Consider the following 20561-nt stretch of genomic DNA (forward strand, 5'->3'; position numbering starts at 1 on the left):
CCCACACCCCTATACCAAAGCCCCTATGCACGGTGTAAGCTTTGCACTCCTCCTTAACTCGCTTCTTTATTGCGTCATAGGTCCAATGACGTATCAAGGGTAGTGTCCTCTTCTCAGGCAAACCCCTCCAAATCAGGCGGTGAAAGTACACTAACTGGAAGAACATTAGGCACCCCCCAATGCTTTTGCCCTCGTTTTCTTTCCATGATTCAACCGAATGGTCGAAACGATCCATAATGTACGAACACCAATCCAACTTCGGTATGGCAGCAACATCCTCCACTACCCCAATCAAACTAGTGTCGACACGATTGTGCACGGTCGGGGCCAAGAACGATCCCATTGCAAACAACACAAACATCCTCTTAAATTCTGATCCACCGTCCACCAATTGCAGCATCTCACCTCTAACTTTGTCCAGCTGTATATCCTTCTTTGGTAAAGCACCAAACCTCTTTCTCCAACAGTGTACTAGCTCTTTATCTTCTGTAACAGTTGGCACATCCTCCCCTTCACACGGTAACATGAAGACATCGTAAACATCATGCTTACTAATTAAGAAATGAACAAACCTATTAAACAACATCAGCCTAGTGTGCATATCATATCGTTCCAACAGCCAATCAACCATGGTATGAATAAACTTAGACGCCTTCAGCTCCAGAAGACATCCAAACTAGGGGTGTTCATTCGCGGTTCGGTTCACCGAACCTCTAATTTATTCGGTTCGCACACGGTTCGGTTCGCCAAAACTCCGAACCTAAACCGCACCGTTAGAAACGGTTATAAACGGTTCGGTTAACCACTTTAAACGGCAATTAGCGGTTCGGTTACCGGTTAACCGATAATCGTTTTATATTACTTTTTTTTCAGTTTTCGTTAATTGTTGGGAATTTTTTCTAATAGTTTAATTAAATTTTCATTATATATTATACCCAACAATAAAGTTAATAAGCTAAACTTTAGCATTAATCAATTTAAGAAATTTTAAATTTGAATATACTAAGAAAATTAAATGAACGAACAGTTTTTTATATAGAGTAATATTTTAATTTTTTGCTAACTTTTTTGTGAAACGGTTCAGTTCGCGGTTAACCGGTTATCTAAAATTGCGAACCTTAACCGAACCTTTTCCATAATAAAGTTAACGGTTCGGTTCAAAAAACCGCTTTGTCGAAACGGTTCGGTTAATCGAACCTTAAAAATGGACGGTTTTTCGGTTTTGCGGTTCGGTTTATACTGAACACCCCTAATCCAAACCCTATATCCTCAACATCCTTCCTCTGAGCTGACGATAAATGCTCTATGACATAGTGTAGGGAAGCTGGTGATCCATGTCCCTCGACCCCCTTCAATTTCCTATATTCGGACACAATGTATTAATAGTTAAAAAAAAAAAAAAACTTAACATGATAACATGATGTCGAACAATTCATCAGATACAATAAAATGGTCAACATACGTTCCTTCCTTTCTCATTCGTTTCTTTTTTGGGACCACTGCCCCTTCAGGTAACTTTCTCTTCGACCCTTGCCCAACCTCAAGCTCCTTCGACCTTTCCACAACATTCACAGCTTTCACAGATTGCTCTGCTTGCACAGCTTTCACAGATGGCTCTACATGTCCCACTACAAAATATTGTCATAAATGTTACCATTTTAAAATATTGTCATACATGTTAACATTATTAATATGTGACCATCTTTGGCTAAGAATGTAACCATTTTAGATTAGCTAAATTACTGAAATATGGTGACATTTGAACACTAAAGTACATGTCACCATTTTTAGATTTATTAGATGCCCTGACATATGACTTAAACATATGTACATTTCTAAACTATTGTGGTCACTACTAAGATAACCACACATTTGTCACTGTTTAATCATATATATGTCACCATGTTAACATATATGGAAATATATGTTGAAAGTTTATTTTTCAACAAAAGTGGTCACATAATACAAATATCAAAATATGTCACCATGTTAATTCATGTGTCTCCATCTTTTGTCTTTTATGTTACCATTTTAAGTTTTTAGGTCTCCAGTAAGGTGGTCACATTTCACCACATATGGTCACATTTTAATGATCGGAAATATGTGACCATGTGATTAGTAAATCTGATACCATATTAAGTTTTTTGGTCTCCGGTAAGGTGGTCATATTTCAGCACATATGGTCATATTTTAAAGATCAGAAATATGTGACCATGTGATTGTATATCTGTTACCATATTAAGACAATTGGTTTCCAGTAAGGTGGTCACATTTCACCACATATGGTCACATTTTAATGATCAGAAATATGTGACCATGTGATTAGTAAATCTGATACCACATTAAGTTTTTTGGTATTTGTAAGGTGGTCATATTTCACCACATATGGTCACATTTTAAAGATCAGAATTATGTGACCATGTGTTTAGCATATCTGTTACCCTGTCAATATGGTGCTCAAACCTTTAAACAACAGAGAAAAGTTGATTTTGTTGATCTATAGTGGTCACATAAGCAAGATTTCAGATATGTAACTATGTTTTATGTATAAATGTTATGATTTTAATCCATGTTAATATATTTTAGTCTACACTAATGTGGTGACATATCAGCACAAATTCATGCCACAAACATACTTCACAATCACAGATGTGGTCACATTTCTCAGTTTCTTTGCTAACATTTCTCAAATAAAATGGTAAGATGTTAGGCTTACCGTCTACTGGCGTCTTATCTTCCTTCCTCTTCTTCTTTTCGCCAAGAGCAGCTGCCATTTTCACCACTTTATTAAGCACCTCTGCCAAACGACCATCGTCTGATTCCGACCCCTGCTTCTCATCCTCACCACTGCCATCCTCCTCAACACTGCCTTCCTCATCACCACTGCCTTCCCTATCCCCCTCACTACTTGCTTCTGTCTCGTCTGAAATCTCTTCTAACCCATCACTGTCTTCCCTTTCATCCGTATCCACCGGTTCTCTAAAGGAAACCCCCAGATCTGACCTTCTCTTTACCCTTCTACATGCCAACCTTTCCTTTCCTTTCTTATCACCTGGTGACATTTGAATACCAAAACATAATCAGAAATTACCCTAAACCCTAAAACCCTAAAAACCTAAACTGATCAACATTCCAAGCCATTTTGTGCTACATGCAAAACATTTTTTCTGGAAAAAACCCGAAAAAAAGCATTTTTTTCTGGAAAAAACCCTAAAAACCTAATCTGACTTCACATTAAAAGCATATTTCTCTTGAAAAAAACCTAAAACCTAATCTGATTACTGTCTCATATTTACGCCTTCATTTGAAGATTTTTATGCTAATGTCATCATTAGTTTGTTACCAAAATGTTACCAAAAAAACCCTAAAACCTAATCTGATTACTAAACAAAAATGTTACTAAAAAATGGCGATTAAAGATGAAGAAATACCTTCCATTTGTTTCTTCGGTGGTGCCCTCCTCGCCATCTGCTTTTTCCCCATCCTCCTTGTCAAATGTTACCACTGTAATAGTCGATCAAGATGATGAAAAAAAGTTGTTGTGGTTTTTTTATTGCTTAAAGAGAGAATTAAAGGGATTGTGTTGCGGAGATGAAGATGAACGGAGATGAAGATGAGGAGTTTATGATGAGAGAGGAAAGGGATTTGAAAAATTTTGATGAGAGAAGAAAGTGATTGTGTTGTGTTGCAGTTGTTACCCGTGTGCGGTGTGCATGGGGAAGGGAAAGAAGAAAAAATTATTTTTTTAATCCAAAATGTCAAATCCATGTCCCAATCAAATTTCTTTATTTTTTTTATGTTTGACGGGTCCATTTGCTCCATTTACAAGAATATGATACTCCCTCCATTCAACTCCACTTTGCAACTTTGATTTTTACACGGATATTAAGGAGCGGATTAAAAAAGTATTAAAAGTACATGGGGAAAGAGAAAGAAGAGGTTAAAAATATTAAAAAAAACATAAATGTGGGGTTTTATGGTGGGTTAGTGTGGGGTTTGGATGACATTTTTTGTAAATAAAGATTTTCAATAAGGATAGAATTGTCATTTTTTTAGCCAAATAAGGAAACCTGTAAAGTGGAGTTGAATGGACGGAAATGGAATACATGTAAAGTGGAGTTGAATGGAGGGAGTATCAATTATACCCGTCTCTCCCTTTTGACGGATACACAATTACACATCACTAAAATGACCTTGTTACCCTTACTCTGTTTTTTTACCCTACTCTGTAAACACCACCATCCACTCATCCACATAACATATTCCACAGAATCTTCCCAAAGCAGCAGCATCTCTCTCCCTCTTAATTACAAAATCCAAATCCAATAAAAAAAAAATCCCCAAATCACAAACCCTAATTTCTAAAAATCAAATCACCCCAACTCAAAATCAAAATCAAACAATCAAAAATGTCGGTTGATTCAATTCCAAACATAACATTTTCCGATTTCCCAGAAGACGTACAACTATGCATCCTCTCATTTCTCACACCCTCCGACATCTCCGCCTTCGCATGCACTTCCAAACACTACGCCTCTTTGTGCCACGTGGGCAGCCGTATATGGTACGCTCTCTGCGAACGTAAATGGGGCCCACACACCCACATCACCAAATGGTGCGATGGACACGTCACCTCCTTTAAGCTCCTCTTCTCCACCCTCTCCGAACTCGATCGCCTCATCGGATTTTGGCGCCGAAGCGGCTCCGCTACCGCTAATGCTAATGGTAGTGGTAGCGGAATTATAGGAGACGCCCCGCTCGTGTTTTTCGAGTGGGGCGTCTCTTGTGTCACCGGATCCCGGGTTTCTCCTGCGACCGACGGGTCTTATAGCATTGTTAAGTCACCGTTTATTTGGCTGAGCTTGTCTGCTGACGGGCACCCCTTGAATTACGTTAAAACCAACCCCACCACCGAGCCGACTTCGACCGAATCAAGTCCGGGTTCGAGTTCAAGCTCGAATCCGGAATTGGTTCGGGTGAATGTGAATTTCATGGGGAATCGACATTTGGTGTTGGAGGAATCCGGGATTTGGAATGGTAATGGAAATGGAAATGGGGGCTCGCCGATTAGTATAATTAATGGAAATGGAAATGGGTATGGGAGAAATGGGAGTTTCGGGCATTTGAGTGAGAATAATGGGGTGGACTTGGAGAATTTGGTGGGGGTGGGGGTGGGGGTGGAGGTGGGGTCACCACCGGATCGAGTGACGTCGGAAATGTATCAGTATTTTGCTAATAGGACGAGTCCAGGGGCGGGTGGGGAGAGGGCGTGGCGGAGACAGAGGAGGAGGGAGAAGGAGAGACAAGGGAGGAGGAAATGGGATCCTGAACATCTTGTTAAGATTGTTCATTGGTCGCCTACGCCTTGTCGTCCTTTGCAGGGACTTTGGAAGGTATACCTGCATTGCTATTACTTGTTTAGTTGTGAATTTTATGATTTTTTTTGGGAATTATGATTGTTTAGTGTGTAATTGCATTGTTTATATTGTTTGGCGCTGTGTAATTGTCTAACTTGTCTTTTTGTTGATTGCAACATGGAGTTGTTACTCCATCAGTGGCTTTTGTTCGTGTCAAGATTAGTTGATTCCCCAAAATTTAGCTTGAGTTCTTGAGTATTGTTGGTTGTCTGCTTTGGCGAAGAACTTATAATCACGTTGTGAAATTTACATGGTAAAATACTACTAAAGTTTTGAACTTTACTACTTTAGGTAGCCGGATTTTGTAGGTATTTAGGGAGTGTGGTTACTTAAAAGGTCAAATATGCTTTCCATTGTAATACTCACCCATTTTATGCTTTCCCCCTTTCTTGCCTATGGGATACTTTCCTTGCCCCGGTAAGATTTCTGGTAATTATCTTCTGCCTGAATGATACATTAAATAATGTCAATTATTAGATGCCACATGCAAGTGATCTGTCATTAAGGATATCTCATTTCTGTATACGATATTTACGTTTTCTGTGATCACATTTATCTTACCAATACACTTGAGGAAGAACCCAAAACTTTCTACGATCACACTCTCACCAGGACATCCATTTTTAACCTGGTTCACAATTCTCGCGGTCTCGCCTATTTGGCTATATAAGAGTATACGACGTCCAGTTAGGTGTTTTTGGTAAGTAATATAATAATTGCAACTATGGTTATTTCTGTTTGGTTCCCAAGCTCATCTTGATGCACATTTCCATAATAGCGCATAACCGAAGAGGTCAAGATTGGGACTAGTTTGTGAGATACTCTGATTTTGATTCGTTCAAATCTAATCATCTGATTTTCAGTAAAATTCCATATTCCCATTTATGAAAAACTGATATTATTCCGAACTTTTGTACTTCTTACTCTTTTAATTATACTTTTAATTATTAAACTCCTTAACAGCTGCTAGGTTTTTAATTCACTAAGAACAGCTGTTAAACTTCAGAATCTTTTGTGTGATGTTTCCATCCCCTAAAATTATTTTCAACTGGCAGCATGACCAGAGCTCTACGTTTACGTATATCATTCTCGGTATGGTTTTGGTTGTGCACCTTCTTTTGACATCAGGTCCTAATCCTGCATGAGTATGTTGTTTTTCCTAACTTTCTTTAGCCCTTAGAAATGTGGTGAAGGACTATGTATTCCTGTTTTATTATTGTGAACTGTTCACATAAAAGCCAAAGTAGCATGTGCTGTGATGGATTAAAGACCGCTTTATTAATGTCGATTATTGTTTGGCCATCCATACTGTACCTTGAACTCATCAAGTCATGCCCTTAGTTCTGCATCTATGGCTCTATGCACATAGGCTCAACTTTTGTGCATGTTGTACTACAATGAATTGAGGCTCACAAATCACGATTGCTGCTTCCGTCTCAGTGGCAACTGCTACTCTTTTGCAGGCCTAGTGCCATTTTTTTTCCTCACAGTAGATGCCCTTTATAATCTTTATCTGGAGTTCTTTTGGGGTAGATAATTTCATTCTGCAACTTATCTAAATTGGCTCTATAATTAAGAGAGATTAAGAACATGTATGCTCTCTTCCGCTTGCATCTTTGAAGCACCTTTTGACCTGTTACTTATATAGATTGTCTTTAGGTAATTCTCCCATATTAATCAAATAAGCAGCCAAAACTTGATTTCTCTTACATTATCTTCTGACTGCTGTATAAGAGCAAAAATGTATATTGTTGGACTTGGATGAGATTATGTCAGAATTGCTTATAGTCAAATTATGTTAGTTTCAGATTTTGTGTACACGCTAATGAAACGAGGATGGGGACCGAGCCTTATAAATAACATGGTTTGGCAGTACACTCAAAATGGTAATGCCAAATAGCCAAAATGATTACTTCTTTTGAACGATCAATCAGTTGTATTCCCTCCGATTTTCTACTTCATTCCCACGTTCGTTTTTTTTTTTTTTTCAAATTCTTTCTTCAGAAATTCTCATTTGTGACGGACAAAATCCGTCACTTTGAAGAGACGTGAGACAAAGGGGTAAGTGGGAGGGCAAGTGGGGTGGGGTGGGGCTGGGCTGTGAGAGGTCTCTTTGAGGAGGCCGTCACAAGCAAGACTCTTTGTTCTTTCTTTTCATCCCTCTTCTCTTTCTTTCCTTTCTTAGCGAGTTTCTTTTCGATCTTCTAACAAATTGACCTCATCATCTATTTAAATTTCTTACCTAGTCCAGCGCACCCTCTTTCCTTTTCTGCCCTTGTTAATCACCTTGCCACCACCAACCAACACCTCCAACCACAACCAACCACCTTTTGTGATCACTGCCAAGTGCCAACCACGCTTTCTGTCCAGGATACCGAACCACCAACCACTGTTCTCCTTGCATCCTCCCTTTCCATGCCCGACTACCAACAACCACTGTCTTCATCTCTCCACCACTTCCGTCACTGTCCGACGGATCCGACCCACGCCACTGGCTACATCTATTCCTCCATTTCAGATCTTTGATTTGGCAGATATACTAGTGTGGGCGATGATAGGCTCGTTGTTGGTAATTGCCTCGTGGGGTGGTGGGATAATGGATGGTGGTTGGTTGGTGGGTGTTGGGCTCATGTCTGGTGGTGAGTTTGTGGGTGGTGAGTTCATGGCTGGTTGAGGGCTAGTGAGTGGTGGCTTTGTGGGGGTGATGGGCTCTTTGGTGGTGCTGTTGGTGGCTGGAGGGTGGAGGGTGGACTTGTCAGGTGGTGGGCTTTTGGGTTGGTTTCATAGGCGATGACGGGCTTGTGGTGGTAGTGGTAGTGGTTGGTGTTGAGGTGGTGGTGTCTGGTTTCGGTTTGGTGAGGAAGGAGTGTGAAATAAGCGTATCACTGTCACTTCGACTAAAACACGGGGGTAATGAAATGAGAACATTAAATAAAATTGGAGGCAGAGCAATGTTTGTTCTAGGCTCTGATGTTTCTTTTGGAGTTGCTTGTTATTTGGTGTGATATATTATGGATTCAGTGATTCACCATTCCAGACTGATTTTCCAGAATATTACAAGTAGTTTTTATTTTTTTGTAAAGAGAGTATAACCTTGAAAAGGAGTACATAACTTTCTGATCCAATATGAGATCTCTATTTGATTTATGGCTGCTCAACTTTACTGTGCTGTGGTTCAATTTGGTAAAAAGGGATATTCAAGCTAGTTTACTCTGACCAAGCTTTGACCAAACAGCTATTGAGGGATTGCGGAGTGTCTTAATTCACTTTCATTCTTTCACCGCTTGTCTGGCCTTTAGGGATTGCAGATGCCAGAGAACTACTTGGTTCTCATTGTCCTTGATTCAAGTTTAAGCGATGTCATGGATTCTTGGATGTTTCTGTCATCTGCTGATCAAAACCCACATATCAACTAGTCTCTTACTCTCTTTGATGTCGCCGTTGAACGTCTTGCCTAATATTGCCATCTAGATCGCCCAAAAGAGCTGCTTTGTTGACATTTTCCGTGTGACTGCAGGGTATATGCGATGACATGACCCTCGATTTTTTCCTCGTGGCATATGACGACATTGGAGGTGTTTCATGTCGGAGAATTGGGGATTCTTTGAAACCTTTCTCTGGTTTTGCTCCCGTATTTTGGACTTCAAATGCAACTTTCATCAATTCTCCGTTGTCACATGAAGAGGACTATCTGTACAACACTCGCACGCATCTTCGACCTTTATCTGAATCAGAAGAAGATATTTATGAGCACTCCCCGTCACGTTTGATGTACATTAACTCCAACTATGAGCTAGTACTTCCAAATTTGGCAGGGACCATTGTTAATCCTCGACATGTGGAGGGAAGAATTTGGCAATATGTCGATGGGACTTTCGGGTTTGGGTTCCTCCGGAACAATGTTATTGTCGACCTTAAGCATATTGCCCAAAATGGCAACCTCTTGGATGCCGCTCAACAATATAATGCCTGATCCAATCTCTGGATCAGCTTATGTACAGAAGTTATAGTTCAGTTCAATTAGGTTTACAGCTTGTACCTTAGGCATGATGAACATGTAATTTAGATCGGACCGAGTCCATTGCGACCGGGTCTGCTGTGACCGTTCAATTCGGCCTAGACTAGTTGTTTCTGAGTTTCAATTATGGATCACATTGTAAAATGATCCTCATACAAGAATTTGTATTTGTACTTGCTCCAATAATGTTAAAATAATAAGTTAAATAATAAATCCCCCTTCTTTATCAGGTGAAGTGAATGCTAAACCGAGCTCCTAGTTTAACTTATGTGCTCTGGTGGACGGTGGTGGTAATGCCGGTATTAAATTCCGAACACCACAGCAAATCACGACTAATTTACCTAGGATTTGAAAGCTAGTTAGGCTACTCCGACCATGTTCGCATCACAACTGTTTTATTTTTGCCAGAGATACATGCCGGCACGGCTATTGAAATCAAGGTTTTACCAGTGATTTTGGGACCGAGTCCTGAACCCAGTATTATGTAGTACGTATTATTTGAACAGCATAACGTGGAGACATGGACCAAAATGTCAGAAATTTATAAATGTAGTGCTCACTGCTCAGAGAATATTCAAATAAAAACGTTATGGGTTGTCACTTGTCAGGGATTTCAAAAGTTGTCATCACATTCTACTTATTGTATTCAACATTTCAACAGCTTTGCTGGTGACAGACTGACATCGTCTCACATTTTGAATTTAAGGACACTCATACTACTCATCATACAAATCATAGCACCCACTTCAATATTGGAATCCTAAGAAAACACGTATTTTTGTTTAAGACAGACATATTCGTCTTAAATTTAAGACGGGTTAAATAAGATATAAAAGACAAAAGCAAAATGCCTGAATAATATCAAACTACTTTGTATTTGTCTGATCTTTGTAAAATGTGTGTATGATTTTTGTATAAGATGCATGCTAATCAAGTTTGACAGTAACTTATTATCTGACTGTCTGAGTGTCTGACATGAGATTGGTTTAGCTCGCGTCTGAAGGTAGAGATTGAACTTCAGTCTTTGCTGATATCCGAACTATGTAGGCAACATTTTTAGGCGGCTTTAAACTTTTGAATATAAAATAAAACTTCCGATGGAAAAGAAGTAGATTCCGAGTATTGACTTGAGCGTTTTGCCAAGTCTGAAAGCTTAACAGAAGAATGTAGAGTTTTGCTGTTGGGGTAACAAATAACAATTTACATGTAACTCGTTCCGAGAATGGATTGATATTGATCTACTGCGTTTGACCATTTGATTACACCCTAGAACATTAGAACATAACCTCAACAAAGCCACAATTAATTTGTGGGCCTAAAAGTACAACAAGAAGGTTTTACTCTTATTATTGGAGCAAAAGCCGATACAACAAGAAGGAGAAACACACTCTAAAAAGTTTCGACTCAGGCACAAACAGTAGAGAAAAGAGATTGTTATAACTCTGAGACTACTTCTTTTGCTTTGGATGAGTTGTCATGGTCACCTTCAAGTTGGCTAAGATTTCCTTTTTCCTTGATGAGTTGGGCATGGTGATGTTTGCAGTAAAGACGTCCCTCGTGCCCAATGTAGTTAGACGGGCTAATTGTGCAGCCTCCTTGACTGCATTTGAAGCATGCCTTGTGGTATGCACTTCCATTCACCGACACCTTTAAACACAGCACTACATGCTTTCAGTATTTATACTATGTCATGAGTTCACAGTTCAAACCAAATCTGTTCTATCTGCACATGAGCTGTGTTTATTCAGACATTTCAATATATCCTGCAATTGCTTGGTTTTCGTCATGTATTACATCCATCCCATTTTAAATGCTCGCATTTGACTTTTGTGGTCGAAATTTGAGTTTAACAATTAATTTCTCCGTATTTTTTTTTTCCAGCAAAGAAAGTTTAAAATGGACAATGCCAATGTCCTCCAAACATGAAAGACAATTACCGGCAGTCCAGCACTGGAAGCGGTACCATGTCTGAAGTTGGGTAAACAGTCTATTTTCATCATCATCATCATATGAAAAAAATGGTAGAAACTAGCACTTTGGGGTAAGAAATTAATGTCTGAAGTTGACATCGTTTGATCAACAAAGTAAGCTTCTTTGAGAATAATTAAGATGGAGGATTGATGAGTATGCTTGTGTGAGGGTTATATAATGCAGCCCCTCTTGCTTGTGACGGTCACAACTCACAAGCTTGTGACCTCTCAAATGATAAAACTCTTTGAGCTACCAGAGCATTAGATTGTGAAAGACATTACCTTCTCAGTTGGGTAAACAGTCTTGGAACATCCGACACATTTATCTCTGGTTCCACCAAACATGGACGAGGCTTTACTAGGCAGTTTCTGCGCAAAACAAGTCATAATTCAAATGAGAAATTGCATTAAACTAAGGCCCGAGAAGGCGAGAATCCCTTCACATATACATACATACGCCTGCATTACAACTTTATTTGTACATACAACATACCTGACTGTCAACTGTCCTTTCCGGCTTCGTTTTGGGTGTACCTGAAATCAAGTTTTGTACATAAATTTAAACCCAAGATGGTGTTATATTATCACTTCTCAGACTGTATTTTAGGATCGTTCTTATAAATATTACCGTCAAAGCTTTTGTCTAAGCTGCCTGTTTGCTTGAACAGCTGGTCAAAGTGTGGCCTGCAGTACAAGACCCCTTCAAAAGAGTTGTAATTGCTAAGCTGCAGAAGACAAGCTTCAGAGTTAGTTTCCTTTTAGTGCCGAGAAGAGTATCCTCTACCGATAGCTGGTATAATCTCATTGCAAAAGTTAGAAATCAAACTCTTATCAATGGGTTAAGAGACGAAAGCTCTAACAACACCAACATCTTTGATAGCTTCATGCAATAGTTAGATTTGCCATTACGGCTTCTTATTATAGAAATCGATTCTTAGTTCCGAATAATTATAATAGTTGGGCCTCAACCAAAACCTTAAGGTGATGGTTGACGCCCAACTATTATAATTATTCCTATTATTCTACGTTTCACAATAGAACCAGGAGATCAAATACATATGAGAGACGAATGAGCGGATAATGTATTCTATGAAGTGAGTATCACCAAATGACGTTTTTATCATTTTTTCGACATTTTTCAATGTCAGCTCGGAAAGTACCTCCTATATAAGCTAGTCAGGTGGAGAACATAGAACCAGAAACCATTTATGCATGACTTGCTCACCAATCTATACCGTGAACTAGAACATTGCATACATCCGACCCTCTTATCCCACCGTAGGCGGGAGCATTTGATGCGTTAATATTTAGTTAATTACCAACATCATACGGAGTATCATATAGCACAAAAAATAAAAGACCATGGAATGATTGTGTGTATGATTATCAAATAAGTATCCAACATTGTATAAAATAATAAACGGATCCACTAAATCAATCAAATATAATGACCCATTTAAAAGAAAAGATAATTACTTAATAAATCCGTTCTACAAACTTTTAATGCAAGACTGTCCTGCAGCTATTCTTGCTTATGACGAAAATTGACTTGTAACATCTCCCAAACACCTCCCCTTCTTTTAACATTATTTTAGGCCATCGTGAATCGTGAGACATCACAAGCTTGTGACGTGTCACAAATGAGAATTTGCAAACATTATAAGCGAACAACAAATATAGCATGAAAACAACAAGAAACATAGGCTTTATCCAAAACAATCCGGTGTCGGCGAACATGAATCATCATATAAAATTAAACCGCTTGAAACCGAAAAACAAAAAAAATACCTTAAGAGTACCATTACAATGATGACAACGAAAACAAGCCTTATGGTAGGTCTTATTATCAGCGGTAAGCTTATCAACAAGGTAAACAGTTTTGTCACAAGCCTTACATTTTGGGTTGGTGCTTGTAATTGTAGCCATTTTTTTATTGTTTTTTTTAAGGGGTGGATGTTGAGGTTATTATTATTGTAAGATTGTGTATGAAGATAAAATGGTAAGGAAGAAAGGATGAGGATGGAAATGAAGGAAATAAAGAAAGGGAAGGGGAGAGTGGGGACGAGAGGGCGTTGCGGAAAGTAGAATTGAAGGAGGAGCTGGAGTAATTTAAAAGGAGTGGCCTCACGATCATCATTTTGTCTCTTTTTTATGCACCCAACCCCAACTCCCTTTGCTGTCATTTCTGCCTTTTTTTTAAAATCAAGCAAACAAGTACGTCGGCTAAATTATTTTATTGCTAAATATATCAATTTATATGTGTTAGGTTATTAAAAAAATTGAGTATTTAGAGGATGAATAATATTTTTGTAAAAAAATTTGATGTTTATAGCACTAAGGAATTATTTAATTTGTTTTACAGTCAGACTAGCTATTAAAAGTGGATTCATGTAAAATCGTCATGTTTTTAGGCTTGGATACAAAGCAAAATTATTGGCACTAAAAATAGCTTTACACTTCAGCAATTAAGTCATTCGTTCAGTAAGTGAGTTTAGTGATACTAGAAACCTAATCAAAAAATCATCTTTAACTAAAACTAATATAGCTCATTTTCTTTTCTAAAAGTAAATAAATAAAATAAAAATAAGCTTCTAAGTAAAACTTAAATGTTTGTCGATAACTTCATCAACAATCACTTAGACAACCCTAAATGTTCTGCAAATCCAAATAGGGTAATTCGAGATATTATGCACTCTATCTTTCAACCAGAACTCCAAATTAGCGACTTAACTTAAAATTTCAATCCGAACACAATGGACCTACTTTCAAAGCCCAATGGCAAGACCTAATTGGCCTGATCTAAGCATAAGCACAAATTGTTCTACATGAAAGTCTTGTAACATCATATATATATATATATATATATATATATATATATATATATATATATATATATATATATATATATATATATATATATAAACCTAAAAGCCCAAACAATTAACTTATAACTCCATTTTTTAATCAAATAATCAAAAACCCCCAAAAATAAGTTAGTAGACTTGTAAAAAAAATATTTTATTTTGATAACCTAAAATTTCATATTAATAACTTGTATATTTAAATATGTTAGTTTTTATCATAAAATATCAGGTTGTTAAACTAACATTAAAATATAAATTAAATTAAGGCTAAATCATCAATTACTCCCTTTTATAATGCACTTTTTCAAAATTACTCCCTTTTAAAAAAAAATTTAAAAATTACACCCATAAAACTGTAGAAATTTTGAAATTGCTCCCAAATTCCTATATTTCTACTTTTATGACGAAAATACCCTTGATTTATTTTCTTCTCCTTCTTCTCCTCCTTGTCTCCCTATTTTTTATTCTCCTTTTGTCTTAATCCCTATACACCGTTCAACCACAAAACTCACCGTCTTTCACCGCCAACCACCACAATCACCCACTCTCTCTAAACTCAACCTTTTAATGATGAAATTAAACCCAACAACATATCTAATAACAAAATAATCAATAAATTAGCCGAATTAAACGATAGGAACCAAGTAATAAAACAAATAAGCAAGAGAAGGGTAGAGAAGACAAAGAAGAATGGATATTAAGGAGAGAAAGAAGAATGAAAAAATAATATGAGAATCAAGGGCATTTTCGTCCTAAATGTACAAAAATAGGGATTTGGGAGCAATTTAAAAATTTTAGCAATTTTCTGGGTGTAATTTTTAAACTTTTTTTTAAAAGGGAGTAAGTTTGAAAAAGTGTAGTATAAAAGGGAGTAATTGATAATTTAGCCTTAAATTAAATTTCATTTTTAGACTTCTCTCCTTTTGCGTCCTATACTATAAAATAGTTCTATAAGAGAGTTGCTAGAGCATAACACATTTGATACATAATGCCCTAATTCAATTCTGGGCCCAATAAAATAGTTGTTTTCCATCCAACTACATTAGAGTACAAAATAGGATCCACTAATGGTCAAAAGAAAATTAAATTTGTTGATGAGTCACAACACATTAAAAAGAGTTGGTAAAGGTCTCTTTAATGAGATTTAGGTCCTGTTTATGTTGGTTGAATAAAGTTAAATTAAACTAATTAGCTTTGAATTAAGTTAAATTGAATTGAAGTGAATTGAGATAAATATAGTTGAAATAAGTGAGGCTGAACTGAGTTGTGCTAAATTGAAGTGAGTTAAACTGGAATGAATGAGAGCTAAAATTAAAGCAAAAAAACAAAGCTTTAATTTGTTTCTTTTCATATAATCCATACAATTAACCAAACAATAAAGAAACTTATTATTAGTCTTGCTTGTGACGGGCTAATCCCGTCACAAGCTTGTGACTTTTCACAAAAAGGGAGAGGGGACAAGGTGCGGCACCCCATGTGCTTCTCACCCACTTCTCAATGGTTATTTTGTGAGAGGAAACGGTATCCGTCACAAGCTTGTGACGGATATCGTCGTCACAAATGAGGATTTGGGTAATAACTTATCTATCATCGTGTAAACATTAGTATGAGTATAAGTAATGATTTGTAAATAATTATGCATTTTGGATGAACTCACGTATTTTTGTATGTGTTATGATTTTGTATTCTTAAAGTTATTAAGATGTCAAAATTTGGTACGTCAAACAACTCTCATAATAGGTAGATTTATTTATTTATTTTGCTATAATGTAAATCTATAAATATTATTAAAATGCTACCCTAAAATGACCAATTAAGTCCACGTAGACAATGTCACGTAGGATAAAAAAAAAGCCACGCAGACATTTGAAGCTCACGACATCCGCATAACCCAAATGCCACACACACATTCATACCCAATTACTCCGTCTCGTATCATCATTATTACTACCGACAACGACAATCCCGACCCCTTTTTTCGCTCATTTCGTCAACCGGCTTTAATTTATTATTACATGGCATTAATTTAATTCATTTATCTATAAATTAATTTAATTCACCTATCTATAATATTAAAAGATATTATCTATATTCTTAAATGATTTTTGTATATTAAATATATTGTTTTCCAAAATTTATGTAACCCTTAGAAATTTACATCAAAAGTTAATAATTTGTAATTAATATTGACATTTTAATTGAAATTTTTGTAATAAAACATGTTAATAAATTAATTAAAACTTATTAATTAAAACTCTTCATATTACTTAACACCCACCATTTTTATTAACATTTTTTCCTATTTAACTCATTTTTTAAATTAAACATGGCAATAAATTGATTAAAACTCTTCATAATACTTAACACCCACCAAATTAATTAAAAGTTTTTCCTATTTAACTAATTTTTATAATATAATATGTTAATAAATTGATTAAAACTCTTTATATTACATAACAGTTAACACCCATAATTTTCATTAACATTTTTTCCTATTTAATTCACCTCTTGAGTTTCTTGGCAATCGATTATATAATTAAATAATACCATAAAATAAATTAAAAATAAAATTAAAATATTGGAATTTATGGTTGTATAATGGCTACAAAACCTATAAGAGCAAGTCTAATAGTTTAGCATAGGGACTTGCTTGCAATTTCATAAAATTGCAAGCTAGTGGCTAAACCATTGGAGATAGCCATGTAGAGTGGCTTGGTTTAAGCAACTAGTCTCATGAAGTTAGTAGCTTAAAGTGGCCCATAACTTAAAATCAACTTATAGGAAAATTAGTTACATATTTTAATTAATTAAATAAAATTTATGAAAGCTAGCTAAACCATTGGAATAATATGGTAGCTTAAAATTGTTATGGCTTATATAAAATGTGATGTGGATTTATCAAGCTAGTAACAAATAGCCTACCATTGGACTTGCTCTAATACCTATAATAGTTTCTGTCTATAAAATTTTATTACAAGGCTAACCTAAAAAATGTGACGTGACAACTTTAATGTGACATGGTAAAAAAAAGTGATATGGATTACCATCTTAAGAAAAGTAAAAACTATTAGGTAAAAAAATTAAAAAAAATATATGGTATAAACACAAAAAAGAAAGAAAAAAAATTGTAAACCATTTATCTCCTCTCATAATTTTTGTTATTTATTTACCTTATTTATTTAACAATTATTTCCTTTATTTAATGAAATGATCTTTTAACTTTCCTTTCATCATTACTATATACACTCCGTATATATGTACCATATTTCTTATTTTTCTTTCATTTATAAAATTTTGAGAGAATTTGTAATAGAATTTTTCATATATATAACTATTATATTCACCCTAATTTTCAGTTTTATTCAAAAAAAATAGCACCTCAAGTATACATAGAAAAGTAAACTAATTGTTTCGTTTTTTATTTTTCTTATGTTTTGTATTAATTTGTTATTATTTTTTGTGTTTATATTAATATTGCAGGAGAATGAATTTCCAACTTTATTCAAAAAATTGGTAGGTAAGGTATAGCTAAAGAACTAAATTAATTATTTTGCTTTTTATTTTTATTATGTTGAATTAATTAGAATCTTATTAGTTATTTTTTGTGTTTATTTTAGTATTGCAGGAGAATGAATTTTCAACTTTATTCAAAAAATTGGTAGGTAAACTATACATAGATAACTAAATTAATTAATTCACATTTTATTTTTATTATGTTTTGAATTAATTAGAAATTTATTAGTTATTTTTGTGTGTGTGTTTGTATTAATATTATAGGAGGATGACATACTCACATATCAATAACAATGCACGAGATTCGAAATAATGGCTATGGATCTTCTTTACAGATTTTTTTCGTGGTTTGAATGACTCTTTCATATTTTTCTTTTTTCTACAATGGTGTATTTGAAATATCGAGTGGTAACAAAAATCTTTAATAAGTTGTTGACATGTTGTTACATTATTGTCCTTCACTCTTTCCTACACTTTAGTCTCCTTTGTAACATTTATGTTCTATTTTTATTTTGTCAAACAGGTTACAACTCAAATTGCTTAGCCAAATTGTTAAAGTACGATTCACATATGTCAATTTGATCTTATCATAATGTTATAATATGCATAAATAGTAATTAGATAGAAACCGATTCTTATTCTCCAATTCATTGTTCCAATTCCAATGCTTTCAAGTCTTTAAATCATTTTTTTGTTGTCCATCAAATATACTATTCTGTAACTCACAATATTTTTTGGATAAATATTTTTTTTGAATGATTTGTTTATATTTTATTTTCTCATGAATTAGGAAAGGCTAATATTTCGTATGAAGTATAATAGTATTGTTTTGATTATAATTTTTGATGAATGATCGAATATGAAGAAGCTATGTTTAGAATCGTATATGCATAAATCTCTATTTATTGCGTGATTTCGATGAATGTGTAATTAGTTTTGCTCATCTTATACTACTACTAATAATTATTAGAGTTTACCTATAAAGTTTTGATTCTTACTTTACTCTCTTACTTTTTGTCTCAAATCTAATCTTATATATACTACGGAGTATATTATTATAACACAAAATGCGATATTTTAAATATATGTAACCTTTCCTTGGAATTATATATTCGAAATAGTTATTAAAGTTGCTCACATAAAAGTTCACGACCGTTTCTTGGAAAGATAAACATAGGGCCAAGTATTTAAAATGCACCCAAACGACAATAAAAACAATATCTCCATTCAAGCAATAAAGAGGCAAGTTGCAATGTTTGTTGGTGAAGAAAACCATTCATATTCTATACTCTTTAAGCCGATCAAAGCAATGGTCAAATAATAAAGAGACAATTGAAGAATCACTAATTAAAGAGGCAATTGAAGAACCATTAATTAAACAGGCAATTGAAGAATCATTAGCAACTCAAACGAGAAAACTGAGAGTTATTGATTTTCTTTCTATAAAATCTCAACAAAATACCAAATCATATTATCTTATTTGATACCAGGTTGTCCAAACCAACATTACCCGTCCTTACAAAAATCAGTTTTTTTTTTTGTTCTCTCTGTAATTTAGAGTATTTTATTGGAATTTTGTATCTCCTTTTTCCTTTTCTTTTTGTTCATGTATTTATATTTAATAGTCTAATTGAAGGTGCCAATTCAATTAATTAACTTGATAATTTAATTAATAATGTTATTGTAGCATTTATGTATATGTTAATGCGATCCTAACATGGATGTGCTTTGAACTTCGCGTAATTATTTTGCATACCCAATAAGAAATATTTTTATGAGATTAGCATAATTATCCATATTGTACGAGTTTTAGGATTTTGACGGGAGTATTTATTTAAATTATATATCTATATGTGTACTTACTATAAGTGAAGTAATAAGAATATTATATTTTTGTAGAGAAAGAAAGGATAATGAATGAAAATTAGTCACGCTATATATTTCGAAGTTAGGAGGTTTTTAACTGCATATGGAGTAGAAAATAAATTTCAATGCAATTTGTTCATATATGGAAGAGTGACTTCTTTTAATGTTTTGTTTTATTAGTAGCAACTTGTACTCATATTTTTAAATCATTTGAAAACAGGGGACGACAATGGAGCGTAAATTCATGTTCCAATACTTCTATGGCGTCAAGATTGTCCATAAGACCAGAAGTACTCGAAAATTCAATTTGACGGACTATGTCCTCGCTTCAAAACAACCAAGCTATTCATATTTTGGTTTGCGTTTCATCCCGAATAAAAAATTTAGAGTGTATTAAACTTTTGTTTTAAAATACCGCTCCCTCAGTCGTGTTCATTTATTTACCTTTTTTTTAAATTATTTGTGAGTGCTTTTTAATTAAAATTAAATAAATGATTGAGAGAGGGGGACTACTCCATATAAGTTATTCACAAATTAAACACTTAAACACAGTCAATTGTTAACGATCCTGTGATTTTCACGGGCTCCAAAACTTGTTTCCATTAAAACAGCAAAGTTTTACAATACATTTTCCAACACTGTACAATTTGAGTGCATATGCTAGTTCAATTGCACTTTCGACAACCACATGGAGTCTTTATGAGAGATTCCATGAGGTTTACACTGAGCAAACCGATTTTTAATGACCATCTGAATTTGTTTCACTACAATATTAGTCCTATTGACACAATTCTTCAATCGAGCTTCATTTCTTTGCATCCAAAAAGCATACCAGCAAGCCAAAACAGTAGCAGTGGTAACACTCTTCCTGATTCTGCTCTATCTTCTATATGTTATGGACAACTTCCATATG

At 35.0% G+C, this 20561-nt stretch overlaps 2 protein-coding genes across 2 annotated transcripts; one reads left to right on the forward strand and one right to left on the reverse strand.

The window, feature by feature from the left end:
• The first annotated feature begins 4247 nt into the window (after window positions 1-4247).
• LOC141586654 (F-box protein At3g12350-like) lies at window positions 4248-9667 on the forward strand. Its single transcript, XM_074407951.1, has 2 exons — window positions 4248-5393; window positions 8935-9667. The coding sequence occupies exons 1-2, from the start codon at window positions 4410-4412 to the stop codon at window positions 9388-9390; spliced, it is 1440 nt and encodes a 479-aa protein (XP_074264052.1). The 5' UTR covers window positions 4248-4409; the 3' UTR covers window positions 9391-9667.
• Window positions 9668-10634: 967 nt separating this feature from the next.
• Window positions 10635-13610, reverse strand: LOC141586655 (LIM domain-containing protein WLIM1-like). The gene is made up of 5 exons (XM_074407952.1): window positions 13194-13610; window positions 12034-12130; window positions 11899-11939; window positions 11688-11774; window positions 10635-11082 (listed from the first exon to the last, which is right to left on the reverse strand). Exons 1-5 carry the CDS (start codon window positions 13329-13331, stop codon window positions 10870-10872), a joined length of 576 nt encoding a protein of 191 aa, XP_074264053.1. The 5' UTR covers window positions 13332-13610; the 3' UTR covers window positions 10635-10869.
• Between the last annotated feature and the right edge of the window lie 6951 nt (window positions 13611-20561).

The sequence above is a fragment of the Silene latifolia genome, chromosome 6 (assembly GCF_048544455.1).
Source record: "Silene latifolia isolate original U9 population chromosome 6, ASM4854445v1, whole genome shotgun sequence".
Lineage (NCBI taxonomy): Eukaryota > Viridiplantae > Streptophyta > Magnoliopsida > Caryophyllales > Caryophyllaceae > Silene > Silene latifolia.